We start from the raw sequence: 22110 nt of genomic DNA, 5'->3' as shown, positions 1-22110 counted from the left end.
AATAACTTCACCAATCCACTATGGGCACTGCTGTTTTTCAAAAAGCCTGAAAAAGACAGCTTAAGTGACAGAACAGCTGGGCCCTTGCTATCCTCCATTGACTGGTAATGAAATCTCATTCAAATGAGTCAGCATTTGGGGTCTCAGTTTTCCTTCCACTAAAATGGGAATTTAAGGGGCAGCTAGGTGGCACAGTAGATAGAGCACCAGCCTTGGATTCAGGAGGACCTGAGTTCAAATCTGACCTCAGATACATAACACTTACTAGCTGTGTGACTCTGGACAAGTCACTTAACTCCATTGCCTAGCCAAAAATAAAATAAAATAAAATAAAATAAAATAAAATAAAATAAAATAAAATAAAATAAAATAAAATAAAATAAAATAAAATGGGAATTTGTTCCCTCCACTTTCTGTGATCTTGGAGCTCTTTATTAGAAAGGGGCAATGAGAAACCTGGAAACTGCTTCTTTCAAAATAATCCCCCAGGAAACCAAAGCTGTTGTTCTTGATGGGAGCCCTCATACAGTTCAAAGTTCTGGGATTTTCCTGTACCTAGGTGGGAGGGATAAGAGTTCAAAGGATCTGGCCTTGGGTGACCAAGACACTGAACAGCTGCTTACCTGTAGGAGATCCTTGCTTTGACTGTGGGTCAGGCTGAGTTCCACTGGACTTAAATGAAAGAGTCTTGGTTCCCTGCTGTTTCTCCAGCTCCCCTGGGGAATGGGAGAACAGAGTGAAAAGAGAGAAAGCAAGAGATAGAGGTAGGGAAGAGATGGAGAGGGAAAACATATTGGGAATGGGGAGAAGGAAGAGCAGAATGGGCAGTAGCATCCCAAATAGAGCCACGAGAAGCAAAAACTGAGCTCAGGGCTGGAAAGGGGACAGCAGAGGTGATCAGGCTTCCTAGACCTGCTTCTCCAGCCTGAGCTGAACTGAACTGAACACATCCCAACTTGTTAAGAATTCAGTCCCCAGGACTAGCATGGCCAAATCAGGACAAGTACCTCTAATTACCAGGTAATTAAAGGATACTAAGATCAATGATAGTGTTTTTGAATTCTCCCTGACCCCAAACATATGTGTGTATGTATATATAATATATATATTATATATATATACATATATATGAAATGAAGTTTTTTTCCTCCTAAAGAATCAATTTAGTCATTTTTTTCTGTCATGCCTGACTCTTTGTGACTGTAATTTGGTATTTTCTTAGCAAAGATACTGGAGTGGTTTGCTATTTCCTTCTCCAGCTCATTTTACAGATAAAGAAACTGAGGCAAACAGGGTTAAGTGACTTGCCCAGGATCACACAGCTCAGTAAATATCTGAGGCCAGATTTGAACTCAGGGAAATGAGTCTTCCTGACTCCAGGCATGGTGCTGTATCCACTATACCACCTAGCTGCCCCTTTTCAAAGAATCATTTTGTTTGATTTACATTTTTTTCCCAATTATCTCCTTTTTTTATCTCTCCTTGGTTCCTTTTTCCCTTATCTTTTTTCTTTGACTTTTCTTGTCTTTTCTCTTTACCTTCCTCTTCTCTTCCCTGTTACTGCCAAATACTTTTCCTTACTCATTTTCTCTTTGCATTATCTGGATAAGATGATTAGCACCTTATAAACATATTCTAATAATATCTATGCTTCTATATTTTTTAGAGAGATTTTACTGTTGATTAGGGAAGGGAAGGGGAGGGGAGCTAGGGCTCCACCAAAGACCTGCTTTAATGCCTCAACATGGTGTGTGTTTGTGGGGGTGGGGGGGTCACCTGTGTCATCATAATGCAAGCTTTCAGGTACCACACAGCAAGAAAAGCCCAGTGATGGACTGTGTCTGTCATCCAAGGCCCAGCCTGGCTAAATTTCAAGAGGTTCATGACAAGGAGGTTAACCACTGGACAATAAATGGTTTTGGCCTGAGATAGACAGACAGACATACACACACAGATGTGTGTACAAACATACATGTATTTGCAGATACGTATGCAACCACATGCAAGTTTATACACAGATGTACATCTACACAAGGACATGACTCATGAAAACTGTTTATTAAGGTTTTTTAGTAGAGGGATTGTGATCTCTATTAGTCATGGGAGAATCCATACTGATTAAATCATGGACTTTTTGAAGTGCTGAAATAAATATCTCTTTCTCAGTCCTTTCCTAAACAATACTAGTTGCATTTAGCACCACCAGGCCCAGGAAGTTTTGTGCAGGGGACATTTAAATAGTTTCAATTATATTTCCTATGCTTTATTCAGATCAAAACAGAACCTGTGCAGAGGTGGTATTTCTGCCCATCTATTTTTCTCAGGGGAAGAATATCTGAAAAAAATACAGTTTTTTTTTCTGAATAGACCTGTAGAAATGAATCCTAGAAAGGAAATTTTAATGAATAAACTTCAAAAAACAAAAATTAATAAAATTTTATTTTTAATGTGTTTTCTTTTGCTTTTCTCTTAAAATTTTTACTTATTTTCTGCGGAATTTTCTAGAATAAAAAGTTCATCTGTGTATGGTGAATGGCAGATAAACAATGCTGGAGAAGATCAGAACACAGATTCAGAGAAGCAGAGCAATAGATATCGTCCCTAAAGAAGTGACATAATTGGATGAGAGGGAACAAGGCTTTTTTACTCTCCAAAAATTGTGTCTGTATTAACTTAGAAATATTTCCATTCAGTTGGCTATAACACAGACATGAAGTACATTTTTATCTGTAATATTCATGTTTCTTTACTTAATTAAACTATCTTTAGTTATGTTTCTTTTTCCTTAAGAGACATATGTAATGTATTACCATACTTAGACTATAAAATTTAACAAATGGACATTCATGCCTGGCTGACTGGCTGTGTTTATGTTTCTTAAATAAAAAATAATTAGTGAATCACTTTCAACTAGGAACTAAACATAACTTTTACATCGAACTGGAATATAAAAATATCATGCCAGCTGTGCCAGAATCAAACGAATTCTTTATTTGGTTGGGGTTCCTTGCTTAAATCTGGGTTAAAATCCTAGTTCTGTCTCTTATTTGCTGTGCAGTCTTGGGTAATTTATTTAAGCTCTCTGAAGCTCATTTTTCTCAAACTCAGACTACTACTTACCTTAAAGGGTTGTGGTAATATAATGTATGTGAAAGCCCTTAATGACAGACTATGTAAATATTATTATTCATTAAGCATGTATAAACATGTATATGCTTGAGAAAGGAAGAAATAAGCAGGGTAGTGGTTTATTGTCCACAACCTCCTACTTTTTTTTTTTGGCTAGGCAATCGGGGTTAAGTGACTTGCCCAGGGTCACACAGCTAGTAAGTGTCAAGTGTCTGAGGCCAGAGAGCTATCCACTGTGCCACCTAGCTGCCCCCTACCTCCTACTTTCTAGACTGCTTTTGCGGTGGGATGCAAAGAGATGCAAAGAGAAAGGAAAGGCAGGAGGGGTCATGTGGGAGGATGTGGGGGGTGGGATGGGGGTGCAGGCTAAAGTTACTAAAAGAACAAGAGTCCACGCCCTCCTGGAAAAACCTCTCTCCCTCTCTCTCTCTCTCTCTCTCTCTCTCTCTCTCTCTCTCTCTCTCTCTCTCTCTCTCTCTCTCTCTCTCTCTCTCTCCTCTCTCTCTCTCTCCTCCTTCCTTCTATCTCTTTCTCCCCTCCCCTCCCCCCTCCTACAGAAAATCCTCCCTTCCTTCCTCTCCCCCTCCCCCTGTGTAGTCTGGGAATACATTGGCAGCCTTACATTCAATTCGGATCTGCTCCAGCTCTGTGACCTCAGCAATGGATTCTTTCAAGTCTTCCACAAACTTCTGCATCTCCTCTGAGCCCAGGGCACAGAAATGCAACACCTGCTTCTTTTCTGAACCTGACACTGGGGTCACCAGTGTAATGCCATGGGAATGATCTGGAAAATGAATATAGGGACACCCACATGGAGTGAGAAAGGAAAACAGGAAGCCTCGGCTTGGGGCAGACAGTGAGACTGAGCCTTTGCCCTCTGCCCCTCTAAAGCAGTCTCATGAATTACCCTCCCTTCCTTTTCCCTTACACATCCCCTGAGATTATCACCCACTGTCTTCATCTCTGGCTCTTAGACAGACTTACACTCATTCTCAAAAAGGTGGAACTGCATCCCTAGCAGGCCCACGGACTTGCAGAAAGTATACGTGGAGGAGGTCTTCTTCTTTGGGCAAAGCTTGAGGATCTGCCCAAGAAAGAAAGTCAGATACACACACACACACACACACACACACACACACACACACACACACACACACACACAGAGCACATAAATATACATGCAGATATACATACATACATATTTATTTATTGATTGATTGATTTTTATATATATACAATAATGCCGGTATGCACATAACACACACACACACACACACACACATATAAATAAATATGCACATACACACAGAAGCAAGTAAGTGAGTACACACACATACACACAGAGATACCAAAGTTAGCCTCTCCTCAACACCCAAGCCATCTTCCCAGCCCCACTATCTATTATGATATGAGACCTTTAGCACTCCTCTTCCCTCTTCCATGTCTAAATTTCTTTATTGATAATAATGGTTGGGACACTTTCATGAACTGGAAGGGGAACAGAGCTGGCAATTGAGATTGAGAGAAAATTCCTCCTTCAAGTTGGAGAAATGGATCTCATCTGGTCCTTTGAAGGCCTCCTTTCCTCAAGGAAAGCCGGCTATAATATGACCTCTTATCACAGAATTCCTGAGTTCCAGAGGTCGAAGAGACTGTAGGTCATTTATTCTAATAGCTGGCATGGGGTGTTTCAGAAGAACTGTGTATCACTCCAGGTCTTCAGTTGGCAGGTGGATGACCACTTGTTGGGGGTGTTTTAGTGGTGATTCCTGGTTAGGTCCATATAGGAATTCCCATAAGACTTCCCCAAAAAGCAGCCATCCATCCAGAATGTGATAGAGGAACAGCAGTGATGGAGAACTCATCAACTCCTGAGGCAGCTCATACCACTTTTTGAGAATTTTAAATGTTGGAAACTTTTTATATGTACATATACAAACACATTTACATGTATATATACACATATGGAGTAACATGGTATAGTAGATAGAATGTAAAAAGGGTAAGAAAGAAAGGGAAAATGAGAGAATGAAAGGGAGAAGGGAAGAGAGAGTAAGAAGGGAGGGAGAATGAGAGAATAAAGAGAGAGAAGAGAGACAGAAATAGAGAAAGAGAGGGATGAAGGGAAAGGGAGAGGGACAGAAGGAGAGAGAGAGAGAGAGAGAGAGAGAGAGAGAGAGAGAGACAGAGAGACAGAGAGAGAGAGAGAGAGAGAGAGAGAGAGAGAGAGAGAGAGAGAGAGAGAGAGAGAGAGAGAGAGAGAGAGAAATGAAGGGAAAGGGAGAGGGACAGAAGAGGGGAGAGAGAGAGAGAGAGAGAAGAGAGAGAGAGAGGAGAGAGAGAGAGAGAAGAGAGGAGAGAGAGAGAGAGAGAGAGAGAGAGAGAGCCCTGCTGAGTGATGCCCTAGCCCTCCCAGGCCCCCAGGCATTCTCACCACCAGCAGGTCATTGAAGAGGAACACCTCCCGTTGGTGAGCTGCCTGCTTCTGCAGCTTATTCACGTCAGTCACCTCAAAGAGCCGGCTGCAGCAGACCAGGCGGCGGTGTGGGACTGACAGCACCTGAGCAGAGAGGGGATGAAGGGCATCAGACTGAGGATGGCAGGAGGAAAGAGGGGGAAGGAATGTCCCCTGACCACAAACTCAGCCTCACAGAATATTGGAGCTAGAAGAGAACTTTAGATCATTTCTTCCAACTCTCACATTTTAAAGATGGGAAAATTGAGGCCCTGAAAGGTTAAATGATTTGTCCAAAGCCACAAACATAGTAGGGAGCCACGATATGAGGCTTGAGTCTTTTGACTGCAACACAGCATTCTTTCTACTATACCGTGTTCAACCCTCTGGAAGTCAAATGCCTTCACTATGGAGCTTGGGGTGAAGAATTTACTGAGGGAAGACAGCTTGGGTAGAAAGAGGAACTTTAAAATGAGAATAGAGCAGAGGAAGAGGGTATGTGTCCTTTTTCTGATTAACCTATGCACCACAGAACATAGAATCACAGCATAGTAGAGGCGAAAGGACTTATGCAGGTCACCTAGTTCAGTCTCTTCATTTGATAGATCAAGACACAGAGGTGAAGTGACTTGCTCAAGGTCACACGGCTAATTAGTGACTAAGCTGGGATTAAAACTCATGTTGGTGACCTCTCCACTCCACCAAATGGAGGATCACAGGATCGTAGATTTTAGAGCTAGAAAGGACCCAATAGGTCCTCTAGTCTGACTCTCTCCTTTAATACACACTTAACTTCTGACCGCCATGGTTTCAACTGTAAAATTGAGGATAGTAAAAGCGGCCACCTCCCAGGTTTGTTGTGAAGAACAGATGAGATAATATTTGTAAAGCATTTAGCAAAGTGCCTGGCACCTAGTAGGCACTTAACAAATATTTGTTCCTTCCTATAGATGAAGAAACTGAGACCCAAACAAGTTATATGACTTGGCCAAGGTCACACAGGTAGTAAATGGTAGTGCCAGAATTTGAACCCAAGTCCAGCAATGCCAAAGTCAGAACTCTAGTAAAGCATTTGTTCATTTCATCACAAACTTTCCAATCTCAAAGAGACTCAGAGCTGTTAGGATCTACTCCCAAGGGTGAAGGATTTCTTCCCGGTCCTTCCTGTCTCCTCCCTCATCGCCCTCACCCCTGGCACCGCTCAGACCACACCATCTCAGAACAACAACAATTCATTGTGATCCAAGGAAGGACATTCCACAGCCCCCTGACCTCAACCACATGTCCCCTGACATGACTCAGCCCTCTGAAAGCATTTCATCTCAGTTTGTTTCATCTTCAGGGCCCAGCAAAGGGATGGGGGGGGATGGAAGAGGAGGGAGAGGGAAATGAACAAGAGAAGGTAAGAGAAAGCAAAAGGGAGGAGACTAGGAATTGATCACAGGAGAGGAATCAAGAGATGTCAGGGGAGGAAGCAACAACCAAGAGAAAGAATAGTCCCCCTGTGCATAGCAGACACTTTCTATGTAGTTTAGCTGTCTGATGGTTGTGACTTACTGTCTTCATGCCCACAATGGACTTCTCCACCTTGGTAACATAGGTGACATGGTCCTCATTGGATTTCAGTTCCTTCTGTTGGATCCTTTCATAGATGCCCACCACCAGCTCTCGGGGTATGTCAGCTCCATCGTCTACACCTATCCAAACAAGATAGAACAGAGCTGACAAACTAGGCGAAAAGGGCAACCATTGGTAAGGATTATCTTCTCAACCAGGGCAAGGGGTTTTGTCATGGTGGAAAACAGGGAAGGTCTACTTTGGCTACTGTCACTGAATTTCCAGAAAGCATAAAAGACAACAGCATCATTCCTCCTATAAGGCATCTCCCTCCCCCGCTTCCTCCCACAAAACCTTGTCTTACTCTTTCTTTAGCTAAAATATGATGGTTCTAAAGTCAGCCAGACTGATAGGCTTTGTCCTTGTCCTTGATCTGAAAGAAATCAAGCTTTGAGCAAGGAAGAAAGAGGAAAGTGAACACATGCCCCAATTCTAGCATGCTGTCAGTAGGCTTCTTTTGTTCCTCACCACTGGTTCTGTGGTTAGGGCTGGTAGACTTCAAGAAATTATCTGTTAGCTGGCTTAAATGAGACGGGATTTGGGACTTGGTGGCATTCAGAGTCACAGAATATTAGAGGGGGAAGGGAACTTCAGAGATTTCATTTCAATTCCTTTATTTTAAAAGATGAGGAAACTTAAGTCCAGAGAGGTAGAACGATTTGTCCAAAGTGAAAAATATAGTGCAAAGTTAGGGGATTCTCAGTCTACCTTGACAAAGGTCAGCTGGAAGAGTGGGAGACATGTGTCCAATGGCATGTAGTAGAAACCTGAATCTTATGAGGTCAGGAAGATGGTCCTTGGAAATTCTGGTTAAGGATCTGGCAGCACAAAGATTTTCCCAGACTGCTTCATGGAGGTAACCTTAGTACTGTTCAGTGGAAGGGGAAGAGGCAAGGAAATCCAATGCCTGTACCCACTCATGGAAGGTCACACTCAAGGCATACCCCATCCCGTGGCAACCCTTAACCATTCACTTGGAGTTAACAGTTCTGGCACTTATGGAACAGGGTTAAAACAATATCCTCTCCACTATCCTCTTACCTCTCAGGTTCCGGATGAAATCTTCCAGCATCATCTTCCGGTCAGGCTTGATATTGGGACTATACATGTCCGTGTTGAGGAGGATGATGGCAAAGGCCAGGATGAAAATGGTGTCAGGGTTGTGGAACTGCTGCACTACCTCAGGATTGCACATGCAATAGCGCTGGCTTGGAGAAACATATAAAACACGCCCACTGAGACTTCCCATCCTCCTCTTTCTCCTTAAGCAGAGTATAGGGCACATGCGTATAAGAACTTTCCAAAAGTGAGATAGGAGCATGAATGGAATAGGAGCCCCAGGGCTTTAGATGTAGGATAGATTCTCATCTTATCCTCAAACACTTACTCTCTGTAACAGTATATGTGTATGTTTATATACATGCATGTATATAATAAGTAACATATAATACACACATGTACAAACATGTCCATCTATGTATTATGTATATATCTGTTGTGTATTGAGTACTTGCCTGTTTGCGTGCATGTGTGTATGCATATACATGTGTGCACATGCACGTGTATATGAGTCAATGTCTATTTATATGTACATGTGGATAGATTGCTTGGTTAATTCTTCATTGTTAATTATCCTTTCTTATTATGCTTTTGTCTCCCTAACTAGACGATATTCTCCAGGATGGAGGGACCATTCCTTATATTCCTTGACATGCCCCACAGTACTTTCAAGCCTTTATGCCTTTGCTCATACTGCTCTCCAGGTGTGGAATGTCATTCTTGCTCTTCTGCTGAATCCTCATCCATCCTTTCAAGCACAATTTAAATAAGTGGCACCTCCTCCTGGAGAAACATTCCCTAAATTGTTCTAATTGACAGAAATGGTGGATCTATGTTTGTATCTCTCTAATGCACTTATAGTGTGATGTTACATGTCATTAATGTCTGTGCTGGTAACTTATCTCCCTACTTGATTTTTTGCTGTTGTTCAGTTGTTTCAGTCATGTCTGACAGTTCATGGCTCTATTTGGGGTTTTCTTGGCAAAGGTGCTGGAGTGGTTTGACATTTCCTTCTCCAGCTCATTTTGCAGATGAGGAAACTGAGGCAAACATGGTTAAGTGACTTACCTAGGGTCACACAGCTAGTAAATGTCTGAGGCAAGATTTGAACTCAGGTCTTCCTGACTCCAGGTCTGGCACTCTGTCCACTGTGCCATCTAGACTGTAAACCCCATGAGGACAGAAATCTCATCTTATCTAAACGTCATCTCTCCCTCAATCCCCAACACAGTGCTCTGCATGGAGTTAGTATTTTAATAAACATTTGGTGTTTCAGCCTTGCCCCAATAGGCAGTCAGCAAAGACTTGATGATTGGCTGACTGGTTGCCATGGATGAGCCCTGAGGGATGGGAAGTGGAGATGGTCCTGATGATAACCCCCCTCCCCCATTCCCAAGGTGCAAATATTATAGACAATTGACCTTTTTTCACACCTCCCCTATTATACCCGAATGTTGGCTCATCTCCCAGTGTCTGAGGCTCTTCCTCCTCAACCCTCCCCCAAGGTTTTCCTTCCTGAAGACTGTGGGAGTTAGATAAGATTTGAGGTCAGTGCTCAAGGCCGCTCCTACCTGAAAGCTTCGATGAGGCGCTCCACCTTCTGGGCCTCACCTTGGACCCGGATATGGGCCTGGAATTTCCTCAGAGCTTCATCTAATTCCATGTTGGAAAAGTCCATTTCATCCACCACACAGCTTGAGAAAATTGGTAGGGGGCCGAGATAGAATAGGAAAAGGAAAAAGTCAGAACAGGTTCTATCCTGAAAAACTTCTCAACAACCCTGGGAAATGAAGAACCAGAAGAGCATTCCATTCACGTGGAACAGAGATCAACCTTTCCTGTCACTATGTAGAAACCCTAACCCAGTTGATAGGAGTTAGCTTTTATAGCCTATGCATGGTGGCTAGGGGGATGAAAAAGAAGGGAGAGGGTGAATCTAAGGTCTACAATCTAATCTATTTCATCACTCACTGTGACCCCATCATCTTCTCCAGTTGTTATTCCAAAGCCAAACAGAAATTAGTCGATAAGCATGAAGGTACTGTACTAAGCCTCCAAAGGATTAATCAACAAGCAATTATTAAGTGCTATGTTAGATGATGGGCATATCAAGAGTAAACAGTCCTCCTAGAATCACAGAATGCCATAACCAGAAATGTCCTAAGTGGAAACAAGGTTTTCATTTGGAATTAGAGTCATATGACTAGGATTCAAATCTCAGCTCTTCTATTTATTGGTGTGTGGGCATAGCCAAGTTACTCAACTGCTCTCACCTCAAGGTCCCTCACTTATGAAAATAGCACCACTAACACCTGTTACACCCGCTTTACCATGTTGTTGTAAAGATCAAGGATGATAATGTATGTAAAATGCTTTGTTAACCTTATAGTGCTATTTAAATGTTAGCTATTATTATTAAAAGGATTGGACTAGATGTCTAAGGTCGAACTCTAGATTCTATAAGCCTTTACAGATGAGGAAACTGAGGTTCAGAGACTCAGATGGTATTTGCACTGGAGTAAACATCACATTAGTGGCAGAGCCAGGACTGGACCTAGAGAGTCTATCCTGATTGTTATCTTTGGGTGTTCAAAGAGCTGTCACCCGTTGGCATGAAATGAAATGAAACGTGTTTGGTCTGACCCCAGGCAGTAGGACAAGGAACAGTAAGTATAAGTTGCAGAGTGAGGCTTGAGGTCAGCAAAGAAAAACAAAAAACAAAAACCTTTCTGACAATCAGAGCCGTCTCACAGTGGAATAGGCAGCCCAGGCGCTGGTGATTTCTACCACTCTATAGCGATTGCTATTTTCCCACGACTAGAAGTCTTGAAAAGGAGATTGGTTGACCATTTGTCTGGGATGTTAGGCAGGGGATTCCAGTTCATGTGCAAGGTGAAGCAGATGACCTCTGAAATTCTGTTGGAATAGCAGAAAGAGAGCTCATCTTGGAATAAGAAGACCTGAATTCAAATCCTGCTCTACTACTTATTAGCTGCATAACCCCTGGTAAGTCATGTCTCTTTCACTGAGCCCATTTCCTTACCTGTAAAATGGAGATAATAATAGAATGCAATAGTTTTTACCTTATAGAACTGTTGTGAAGATCACACTTGGCAAAACTTAACATGCTATAGAAAGGAATTTTATCGTGGTTAGTCTCTCTATCTGTATCTGCTTATTAGAGACAGCTAGAATCCCTATAAATTCATAGACAGTGAAAGACTCTGACCCAACAGATAAGACAATGTGGTTTAATGTGTTCATTTCACTCTGCTAGTTGAACTGCATGATCTTAATAAAATTTGCTATTTCTGGTTAAAAAAAATATAGAGGCAGCTAGGTGATGCAATAGATAGAGTGCTTGACCTAGGGTCGTGAAGACCCAAGTTCATATCTGACCTTGGACACTTAATAGCTGTGTAATGGTGGGCAAGACATTTAATCTCTCTGCCCCAGTTTCTACATCTCTAAAATGGGGGTAATAATAGCATCTGCTTTCCAGGGTTGTTGTGAGGATCAAACGAATAAATGTTTGTAAAGTACTTTGCAAACCTTAACATGCAGTTATATAAATACTGGTTATTATTATATTATTAATTCTCTACCACGCCCTGCTTGTTTTGACTTGCTCTCTTATTTCTCTCTGATTTATATTTGGGTTTCCCTTTTATGCCCTGCCCCGTTACCCCTTACTCACACACAGAGGGCACATCTGAGAACTATGATCAGATCTTGGCCCACACTTGCTCCTCAGGCTTCTGGGTAATACAGGAAGAATTCTTTCCCCTTACCTACAGGGCTTCTGGGCAGGGACAGCCCTGGGCAGAGTTGTAAAGGTAAGTATATCTTCAGGAATTTTCTTGTATATCCCATTTCCCCTGGCATAATATTCCCTCTTCAGTCCCTTTATGTGCCCTTTTTTCCTCCCCTTTCCACCAATATACACACATATGTACACATACACATACAGTACACATACATGTACATGTGCATACATGCATATATATACATATATATATACATACATATATATACATATATATATACATATATATATATATATACGTGAGAAACGGTAGATTCCTCAGGTCTCTTCCAGTTTTAAATCCTATAATCCTGCGATCTCTAACTCCTCCCCCAACTGCTTTAGGGTTCAAGTTCTTTCAGGGAGGGCTCTTTCCACCAGTCTGGGGATGCCTCTGCCCACAGTCTGTTCATCAAGAAAGAAAAACCTAGGTCCCAAGAAGCAAGATGAGCCATCCACGGAGAATTGTTTGTTTGCCTGCCTGATTTTTCCTTTCCTTCAACCTGAAGCTGATCACAGGAGCCATTAAAGGTAGTTTATGGAGCTGAAGAAGCTCTAAGGGCTGTGTGCTCCTCTCCCCCTCCCTTCCCTTTCCCTCTGTCACCCCAGGCTGCTTTCCCCTCCAATCTTCTTTCCTTTGGTTATTTTTATAATCCCACATGATTGCCAGTGGCTCTGTCAAGCTAGAAGGAGCTCACTGGTTTGACAAGAAGATATGGCTCTGTGCCAGACTCACCTGTCTTCCATTCCCTGGCATTCACAAGATAACCAAATTTAGTGCTGGAAGGGGCCTTGGGACACATCTAGTCCAACCCTTTTATTTTACAGATGTGTAAACTAAGTCTAGAAGGTTAAGAGACTTGCCCAAGGTCATAGGGCAGTAAGTGTCAGAGCTGTGCCTCAACTCCCTATCTTCTGACTCAAAAATCCATTGTGCTTTTCATAAGACTGTTTAACTCTTTTTCCATGTCAAGCATACCCAGATTTTCTCATTTAACCTAGGTCTTTGTACAGGAGAGAAAGAAAGAACATTAGGGGCTTGAACCCCTTGAATCTCTTTCACGTAGCCTGCAATTTTGAAGGATTTATAGATTCAGAATTTTAAGGGACCTTGGAGGTCACCTGGTCCAACTCCCTCATTTTATAAATCAGGAAATGGAGAACTTGTCGAACTTGTGACTGACCGTAGACACACAAATTGTGGCAGAACAGATTTTTTTGGTATGCAGAACTGCCTACCTTCGGCAGGTTCTGAGGTTTAAGGGCCTCTGCCTAAAGCAGAGAGCAGAATGAAGTATGGACATGGAAGGTAGATGCTATTATTATCTCCATTTTACAGTTCAGGAAACTGAGGCAGACAAAAGTTAAGTCACTTGCTTAAAGTCATACAGCTAGTAAGTGCCTGAGGCTGGGATTTGAATTCAGATCTTTGTGATTCCAGGTCTAGCATTCTTTTCACTTTGCCACCTAGCTGCCTCTAGATGAGGAGAGGAGGAAAATCAATTTTCTGTGTCAGGGTCACTAGTAATTGTTTCTCTCTCTCTCTCTCTCTCTCTCCCTCTCTCTCTCTCTCTCTCTCTCTCTCTCTCTCTCTCTCTCTCTCTCTCTCTCTCTTTCATTACGGAGATTAAAAGATTAAAGATATGCAGAGGCTAGGTTACAGCAGGCATCCTAACACATATTTGTGAATCAATTCAATCCAAAGAGAATCTCATGGAGGTGGAAGGGGAGGGGGGGATCTCTGTGAACTGAGAGGAGGTGATTGGTGACCTGGAGCTCCTCTCCTCTCTGAGGTCTACGTAGCCAAGAGTTAAGACTCCGATGGCTCTCTTGGGCAGAGCACCAGTGTCTTGGAATCACCTTGCCTATACAGGGATGTAGCTAAAACAAAGACATTATCTATTCTCCCAAGTTTCCCTCGCAGCGGTGGGGGCAAGAATTTTGTCCAAATATGAAAACTGATGACATGTCTCGGTATTTGACAAGGAAAAATAGACAGAAAAGGATTCTGGTTACAGCCAAGGAAAGAAGTAGAAACAGTTGAGGTTTACTCAGGGTATTGATAGAGATTTAAAGGAAATGGTGGTAGGGAGAGCACTTGATCTACAACTACAACATGGTAGGCAGAAGAACAGAGCTGAAGTACCACAGACTAAAACTCTACAATCCCCCCCTGAGCAAATCAATTGTTTTTTCAGGACAAGATTGCTGAGTGGAAGGGTCCATAAATGAGAGAGGTGAGAGGATAGAGGGGAATGTGTGGTGGCCCCATTATTGTGTCCATAAGTAAACAATAAAGCAACGCTAATTCTATAGTCTTTCAGCAAGAAGAAGGGTGGCAGAAGGCCACCTACTCTCATGGTGAGAGTTATGTCTCCATGGACAATATCTGTCTCAAGAGAAGGGAAATTTGAAAATTTGAACTCCTGTTGGTAGATGGTGCCCAGAAGGCTGGAATGAGAGGGGTACAGGGAGCCAGAGCTAAGAGGACACAACCAATAGAAAGGAGATTGATCATGGGAAAGGAAGGTGGCAGAATTGGACCATATGATCTACGTAATTTTTGCCTTGGAATATATACTGAATCCGTTAAGATAATGTTCAACAGGCATAATTTGGGGTTCAAAAAGTCAGATTATCTGAAAAAGATCTGGAAGCCTTGGGTGGGCTTCATTAACTTTGGTGGCTGCCACATCACCCTGCTGATTCATATTAAGTTTGAAGCTCACGGGTGCCATTTGCCAACAGGAGTTCAAATTTCCCTTCTCTTGAGGCAGGCTATTGTCTATGGAGACATAACTCCTACTAGAAGAAAAGGTGGTTTTCTGTCACCCTTCTTCTTGCTCAAAGACTACAGAATTAGCATTGCTTTACTGTTCACCTACGGAGTTGATAATGGGGACACCACACATTCCCCTGTATCCCCTCCCCTCTCATTGATGTACCCTTCCACTCTATAATCTTGTCCTTCAAAAACAAAAAAACCTCCCTATCTTGTACTGGAAAAGCTGATTTTTTTTAAACCCAAATTATGCCTATGGAATATCACCTTATTAGATTCAGCTCAATGGACTAAACTCTTTGGACCCTAACTCTGCCATTCAGTGTGTTAGCTAGCTATCCCTCCCTGAGAAAGAAGATTCATTTCCTTGGTCCCTTGGGGATAGAACCTAAGAATCATAGACATTAACATTAGAAATGACTTTAGAGAAAACCTAATCTTACATATGAGAAAACTAGGGCCTAGAAACAAGAAGCAGTTAGGTGGTGCTGTGGATAGAGTTCTGGTCCTAGAGTCAGAAAGATCTGAGTTCAAATCTAGCCTCAGAAACTTACTGACTCTGTGACCATGTGAAAATCACCTAGCTTCTGTTTGCTCCATTTCCTCATCTGTAAAATAGGGATAATAATAGTACCTAAACCACAGAGGTGTTGTGAGGATCAAATGAGATGCCTGGCACATAGTAGGTGCTATATAAACGTCAGCTGTCATTATAATTAAGAAGTGACTTGCCTAGGGTCATACTTGAGATAGGTAGCAGTGCCTAGATTCAAATCAGGTTCCCTTACACCAAATCTAATGCCTTTTCCATCGCATCATGATACCTTGTCCTATCAGCACAGAGCTCAAAAAACATGTTGTCCCCAGGCCAGGATCTCATCTGTCTGCACTCTTGTTCTCTCTTGGCCTTTGTGTTCATAGATACATTAAATACTCTTCTTGTCATTGTGCAGGGTGGCATCCATAGAGTCCTAAGCACTGGCTTACCCATGGTAGCAAGAAATGGCAGAAGTATTGGGGTATATTGGAGTGAAGGAGGCAGGAAACAGCTGCACTATTTAGGATGGAGGGATAGGGAGGAGAGAGTGAAGGGGGGGGGCCCACGGTGGATGTAAGTGCAGAGGTGGAAAGAAGTAAAGAAGATGTACTCATTGGAGCACAATGGCCTATTTCCCAGCTCTTCTGCTTAGGTGACAATGCAGTAATCCTGAGGCTGCAGCTAAAAGCTTTGGTAATGAGGCAAGAGGCCACGTGTGGTAGGGCCTTGGGATCTAGGAAGCACAGTCAGGTGGAAACTCTCCGCAGTCCACAAGACACAAAGAACTGAATAAGTAGTTCCTGTGTACCTGGCCACTGGGAAAGAACTTTAGGTACGAGGGCAGGGGAGGGAGCGGGATTGGGGTAGAATGCAGGGAGCAGGATGCTGGCCCCAGTATGGGAGGTTTGGAAGCTGTTTTCAGGGACCTTCCCTGCAAGGTAAGCCTGTAAGCTGCAAAAGCCTTAGATCTGCAGACATTGTTTTAAATTCCAGGTCTGCCACTTCCTAATTGCGTGACTATGAACGACTCACCTCCCCTCTCTGGAAATTTCAATATAATTTGTTTCTTTTGCAATCTTATGTGTTTTATTTTATGTATTTAAAAACATTATTCTGAGAAAGGGTCTGTAGGCTTCACCAGACTCCCAAAGAAAAAGCTTAAGAACCCCTACCCTAGATGAAAATTAACTTTTCCTCCTCAAATTTTCTTGTAGCGCTTTTTTCTGGATCACTTCCTGTCCCCCACCAGACAGTATGTTCCTTGAGGGCAGGGAATGTGGTTTTGCATCCTTGTATGCAACTAGCACAGTGCCTTGCGCATAACACGAGCTTAATAAACAGGAAATGATTTGAAAATACCTGACCCCTAAGCAGGATCTTGAGACCAAATGATGTTCGTTGTTCCTTAAGAAGTTTAAAAAAGAAAAAAACAAACCCCACTAGCTCCCAGGCAGGCCATCAGGAACATACCCCTATTCCTTCAGGTCACCTGCCCTAGCTGAGGCCCTGACACTGACATGGGAGCACGTAGAAGAGTCTGCCCCTCCTGCAAGTGGATTGCACATTTACCAATGCATTGTCAGGCCATACTCCTGTCATTTTGTTCTCTGTTGCTCCTTGACTGGCACTGAAGCAATCTACCTGGGAACTCTCCGTTCCTGAGACTTCACAGTGGGGACTTAGAAGAGGGCACCCTGTGGTGTACTCAGGGAGTGTGCGTATGAAAGGAAATGTATTCAGGCAACACCTGAGACTGTCTTATACGATCACACCTGTGACCATGGCCAGGTCTGGGAAGTCCTTGGCCTCTCGAAAAATGGTATTCTTGAGGATTCCTCTGACTCCGTGGCACAGATGATCTATTCGCTACTTAGCCCTGACCCTGCTGCTTCTCCCCAGCCATCGGGTCCCACCCAGAGGGTGCGCCATGGAGCATTTGCCCTTCAGTCTGTGGCAGAACCTTCCTCTTTAGCATTTTTCAAGAAGGGGAGGCAGCTGCCTTTTGGATACTGACTCCAACCCAGCCATCTTGTAGGCATCATCCCATGCCTTGTCCACCCCCAGCCACTCCTGACATCCGGACACAGTTGTCACCAAGATGGCACAAGGAACTCTGTAGTGTTAAGCAAATGCAAGAGATTAAAAGAAGCAGTAGGAAGAGTACCAGAAGCCCTGAGTTCAAGACCCAGTCTTACAACGTTAGGTTGCGTGACAAAGGGCAAATCACTCACCTCATGGGACTAATTACCTTATTACATAAAACAAAGAGCTTGGATGAAATGCTCTCTGAGGTCTCTTCCAGCTCAAATATTCTCTGACTGTTTTACGTGGCACAGCTTGTATATATACCACACTTTGCCTTCAGATTGATATGCAAATGAGACAATTGAGGAGAACTAATTAGACTCCTTCAGACAGTGTAAGTCAGAGCCTGTCTCCTGAGTTTGGTTTGATTTGTGTATGAATTATTAGTGGCTCAGGTTAGGGTGAGGACTCCCTTTAGGTGTTTCTTTCCTATGTGTTTATGCAAGGGGGTTTTATGCAAAAATCCCACAAGGACTTGGGAAACATAAGCACAGATGTTTCCTCTATTAGTACAGACAGGTATAGTCTTGCATAAAATTGCTTGTTAACAGTGATCTGTGTGCAGAGTCAGTCTGTGCTGCAGGTAAATGAAGCATTACTCCTGACTTTGCCTGTTCAACAATAATTCCATCATCTCAATTTTTTCCTTGTACGATGGCAAGCCAGTATGCAGCTCACAGATGAAGAATCAGAGTTGGAAGGGACCTTAGAGGTCCTCAAGTCCAATGATGAAACTGAGGCTGAGAAAAGTTAAGAGACTTGCTCGAAGTCACAAATGTGGTAAGTAGAAGAAAGTTAGTAGTATACCAAAGACTGGTACCTAAGGAGGAAAAAGATCAAGAGAGATAAAATATGTAACTTGCATCCATATTGAAGCTGGGGAAGAAATGTTAGCCAGAAATGTGTTAACATTTGCTCAAGACAGGGATTTTCAGATTAAATATATGTGTGTGTGTGTGTGTGTATTATATTTATATATATGCCAGCATTAGAATGGAAGCCTCATTCATCTACTGCCTGAAGAGGTAGAAGCCACAATCCTGTTCTTGGCTCTCATAATTCAGTTTAAAATATGCCATCACTAGCGAAGCAGTTTTTATTAGTCTGTTGTTCAGTTGTTTTTTCAGTTGTGTGTCTCTTTGTGACCCCATTTGAGGTTTTCTTGGCAAAGATACTGGAGTGGTTTGCCATTTACTTCTACAGCTCAGCTCATTTTACAGATGAGGAAACTAAGGCAAACAGGGTTAAGTGATTTGCCCAGGGTCACACAGCTAGTAAGTTTCTGAGGCCAGATTTGAACTCAGGAAGATGAGTCTTCCTGACTCCAGGACCAGCACTTTATGCACTGTGCCACCTTCCTGTCCCCAAATGCTCTAAAGCAGGGGTGGGAAACCTGCGGTCTCAAGGCCACAAGTGGCCCTCTAGGTCCTCAAGTGCGGCCCTTCGACTGAATCCAAACTGCACAGAACAAAAAGAATTTGTTCTGTGAAACTCAGTCAAATGGCCATGCCCGAGGACCTAAAAGGCCACATGTGGTCTTGACGCTGCAGGTTCCCCAAACCCTGCAAAAGTTTCCAAAAAGTGAAATGTGGTCAAAGAATCAGAGCCAGTAGAAAATGACTCTGGAGAGGCTGCCTGCTTGTTTAAAGAATGGTTACAGGAGAGGGAAGTTCTCTCAGGAGAAAACTTAATTTGAGCAAAGGGAGGGTTTGAGGGTTTGCTTGTTTTTTGGAGGTGGGGGGACAAGGCAAAAATCATTCTTCCTTCACTGCTACAACGTTGCTGAAAAATTCAGGAATTCCTAGCAAAATCTAGGATCCAAGGGAGGCTACCAAATAATGATCAGAAGTTACCAGGCTTTTCCTTTGTGTGCTAGGGATTCAGCTGATGCAGATCTAATGAAAGTACAGGACTGGCCTTCTACTTGGGCGTAATAGCTGATTATCCAGGGTGCTGCAATTTGGGGGGGGGGTATTAGCTAAATCCCCATTCCTCATTTTGCTCCTGTCCCTAATACCTTCACTAGAGAGGGATAGATTCTAGCTCCACCCTAGTTTTCTTTTAAAATACAAATTGCCCTGGGAGGTGAAACATTTGCTGCAAATCCCATAGGTAAAGGAATTAGTGGTAGAGAGAGGACTTCTGACCCGTTGGGAGGAAATCACTTTGTAAACCTTAAAATGCTACATAAATGTGAGTTATTCTTGTTAATACCACACTGCCATAGATGCTAAAAATGGCAACTATCCATTATGTTCAAGGATATGCTGAGATGAGAGAAGCAATGTGGTATGATAGAAAAAGGCCAGGATTGGGGTTTAGTCCCAGCCATGCCACTTATTAGCTGTGAATTTCACCTGCTTATCTCTCTGGGTTTTAGTGTCTTCATCTGGGAAATGGGGATAACCTGACCTTACAGTTATTGTTAGGAAAATGCTTTGTCATTCATGAAATGCTATAGAAATGTGAGCTATTATTATAGCAGAGAGAAGGTTAATCAAGGGAAAAGTCTCTTATTTGATCTTATTCTATTTGGGGCTCTGGCTAAAGGTAAGAATTCAGCCTATCCTGAAGGCACATGGCCCACAGATTACATCCCAGCCCATTATTGCCAGAGCACAGGCCAACCTATCTCTACCCACCTTTCCCTAGCCAGCCACCACACGGGTGCTCTCCTCTGGAAGTTCCCATCTCCCAAGGAGTTCTATGTAATGGCTTATTCCAACAAAACCTGAAACACCATAAGAATGCCTTCTGTAAACCAGTGATGAGACCGGAGTAATAGAAATGTAACTGGGTTGTAGGTATGCTAATGTTTATGCTAATTTTTGTAATGAGAAGATAATGAGATTTGAAAACTTGGAGGTAACTTCCTGAGGGGGATGTACAGACTATGCAAAAGTGAAGCTATTTAGTAGTTGTTTTAAAAAAAAGAAAGGTAAATTGTACAAAGGATGAGGAGGAGGAATAGGAGGTACTGAATAGAGGAAAGAAGTCTCTCTTGGATATGTGTTCTGGGTTTTGAGGCAAAAAGAAGAAAAGCTAATCAGTGAAATTCAGGGAAGCTGCTGAAATGGGGTTCTGGTTGCTGTGGAGAGAACAATTTTGATTTGGAATGGAAAAGTAGGTGTACAGCCCAGGAGAAAGCACTTTGCTTGCTTGGAGTTCAATGTTCTCAGGATCGGAAAGAAATAGCAATGAGTAAAAGGCTTTATAAACTATAAGGTTACAAAGATTATATCATAATTATTTACTACTACTCCAGGTAAATCTGTAATCTTTTTCCTATTGAAACATTGTAAATACTAATTTATGGCTTTGTTTTCTTATTTGTTACACAATTAAGAACTTTCATAGCCAGCTTTTGTCTGCACAATGAATGGGAGCAGAACAGCCCAGCTCCTGTGGAGGTCCTCCATCAAGGATCAAAACAAGAGTGCCATACTGAAATACATCAAGACATCTGAGAAAAAACTACTGCAGGTGCTTTTACCAGCCCAGGTTCATACAAAGAAATAGCCAGAAGCCTAAGGCACTAGGGAAGGAATCCACCCAGAAAAGTCTAGGTGATGCATGCAGAAGACTTATAGTATGTGGACGAGGAGGAAGCTAAGCTGTGTTCCTGGGAACAGGAAAGTAGAAGTGTAGACCAGGGTGAGCCAGAAATATTTGGAAGTTGTAACTGTGTCACTCTGACCTTGTCCTGGGGTTGGGAGCTGGCAGAATTTAGAACAGTAGGGCGGGGATCAGATTGGACCCTGGAGCTCTGAAAGTTTATAGCTAACTAACCTGAATTACTCCTTAGAACATAGTACTCTGTACCTGGAGGAAACACTAGTATGAAACCATTGATTAGGAGGGCAGCTAGGTGGAGCAGTAGACAAGAGTGTCAGACCTGGAGTCAGGAAGAATCACTAGGAAGACACTAACTAGCTGTGTGATCCTAGACAAGTCACTTAACCTTGTTTGCCTCAGTTTCTTCATCTGTAAAATGAGCCAGAGAAAGAAGGACAAACCATTTCAGTATCTTTGCCAAGAAAACCCCAAATGGAGTCATGAAGAGTTGCGCAGGACTGAAAATGACCGAACAACAAAATCTATTAGGACCAAACAAAGCCTCATCATTATTTCTAGAAGTTCTCAGAGCCTGATCTTGACACAAAATTCCAATTCAAGAAGGCTGGAAATATGAGCAAACAGAAGAAAATATTGACAATGAAAAATTTTTGTGAACCTAGGGAAATCTAAGACCAAAACCTAGAAGAAAATAATTCCACAACAATAAGCAGAGTCTCAAACAAACAGGTTAGTTATAAGGCCAACTTGAATTGCTGGAAGAAATGAAGCAAGAATTAAAAAATGATACTGTAAATGAAATGAGAGTTGTAAAAGTAAGAATAAGAGAGAAAATAAACAGTATAGTATAAGATGTGGTAAACTTTACCCAAGTAATTTCCAAGATTGCTTGAAAATTAGAATGGATCATATAGAAATCAGGGTCTCCATAAGAAAATAAAAATAATGAAACTAAAATTTTTAAAAAACTGAAAAAAGAAGAAACTATTAGATATCCCCCATTTAAAAAAAAAACAACTGATCCAGGGAACAGGTAAAGGAGAAATAATTTAAGAAAATTAAAC

At 42.3% G+C, this 22110-nt stretch overlaps 1 protein-coding gene across 1 annotated transcript in view; it reads right to left on the bottom strand.

Annotated features, from left to right (window-relative positions):
* Positions 1-22110, bottom strand: part of IQSEC3 (IQ motif and Sec7 domain ArfGEF 3) — a 156584-nt gene that overhangs the window by 13944 nt on the left and 120530 nt on the right. Inside the window, 7 exon segments of the mRNA XM_021001719.1 lie at positions 624-716; positions 3752-3913; positions 4114-4213; positions 5564-5689; positions 7142-7281; positions 8243-8409; positions 9832-9954. Of these exon segments, the coding sequence (XP_020857378.1) occupies positions 624-716; positions 3752-3913; positions 4114-4213; positions 5564-5689; positions 7142-7281; positions 8243-8409; positions 9832-9954 (911 nt within the window).

The sequence above is a fragment of the Phascolarctos cinereus genome, unplaced genomic scaffold (assembly GCF_003287225.1).
Source record: "Phascolarctos cinereus isolate Bilbo 61053 unplaced genomic scaffold, phaCin_HiC Scaffold_1;HRSCAF=81, whole genome shotgun sequence".
NCBI lineage: Eukaryota > Metazoa > Chordata > Mammalia > Diprotodontia > Phascolarctidae > Phascolarctos > Phascolarctos cinereus.
Note: the sequence above shows the minus strand (reverse complement) of the source record. Positions and strands in the feature narration are given on the sequence as shown.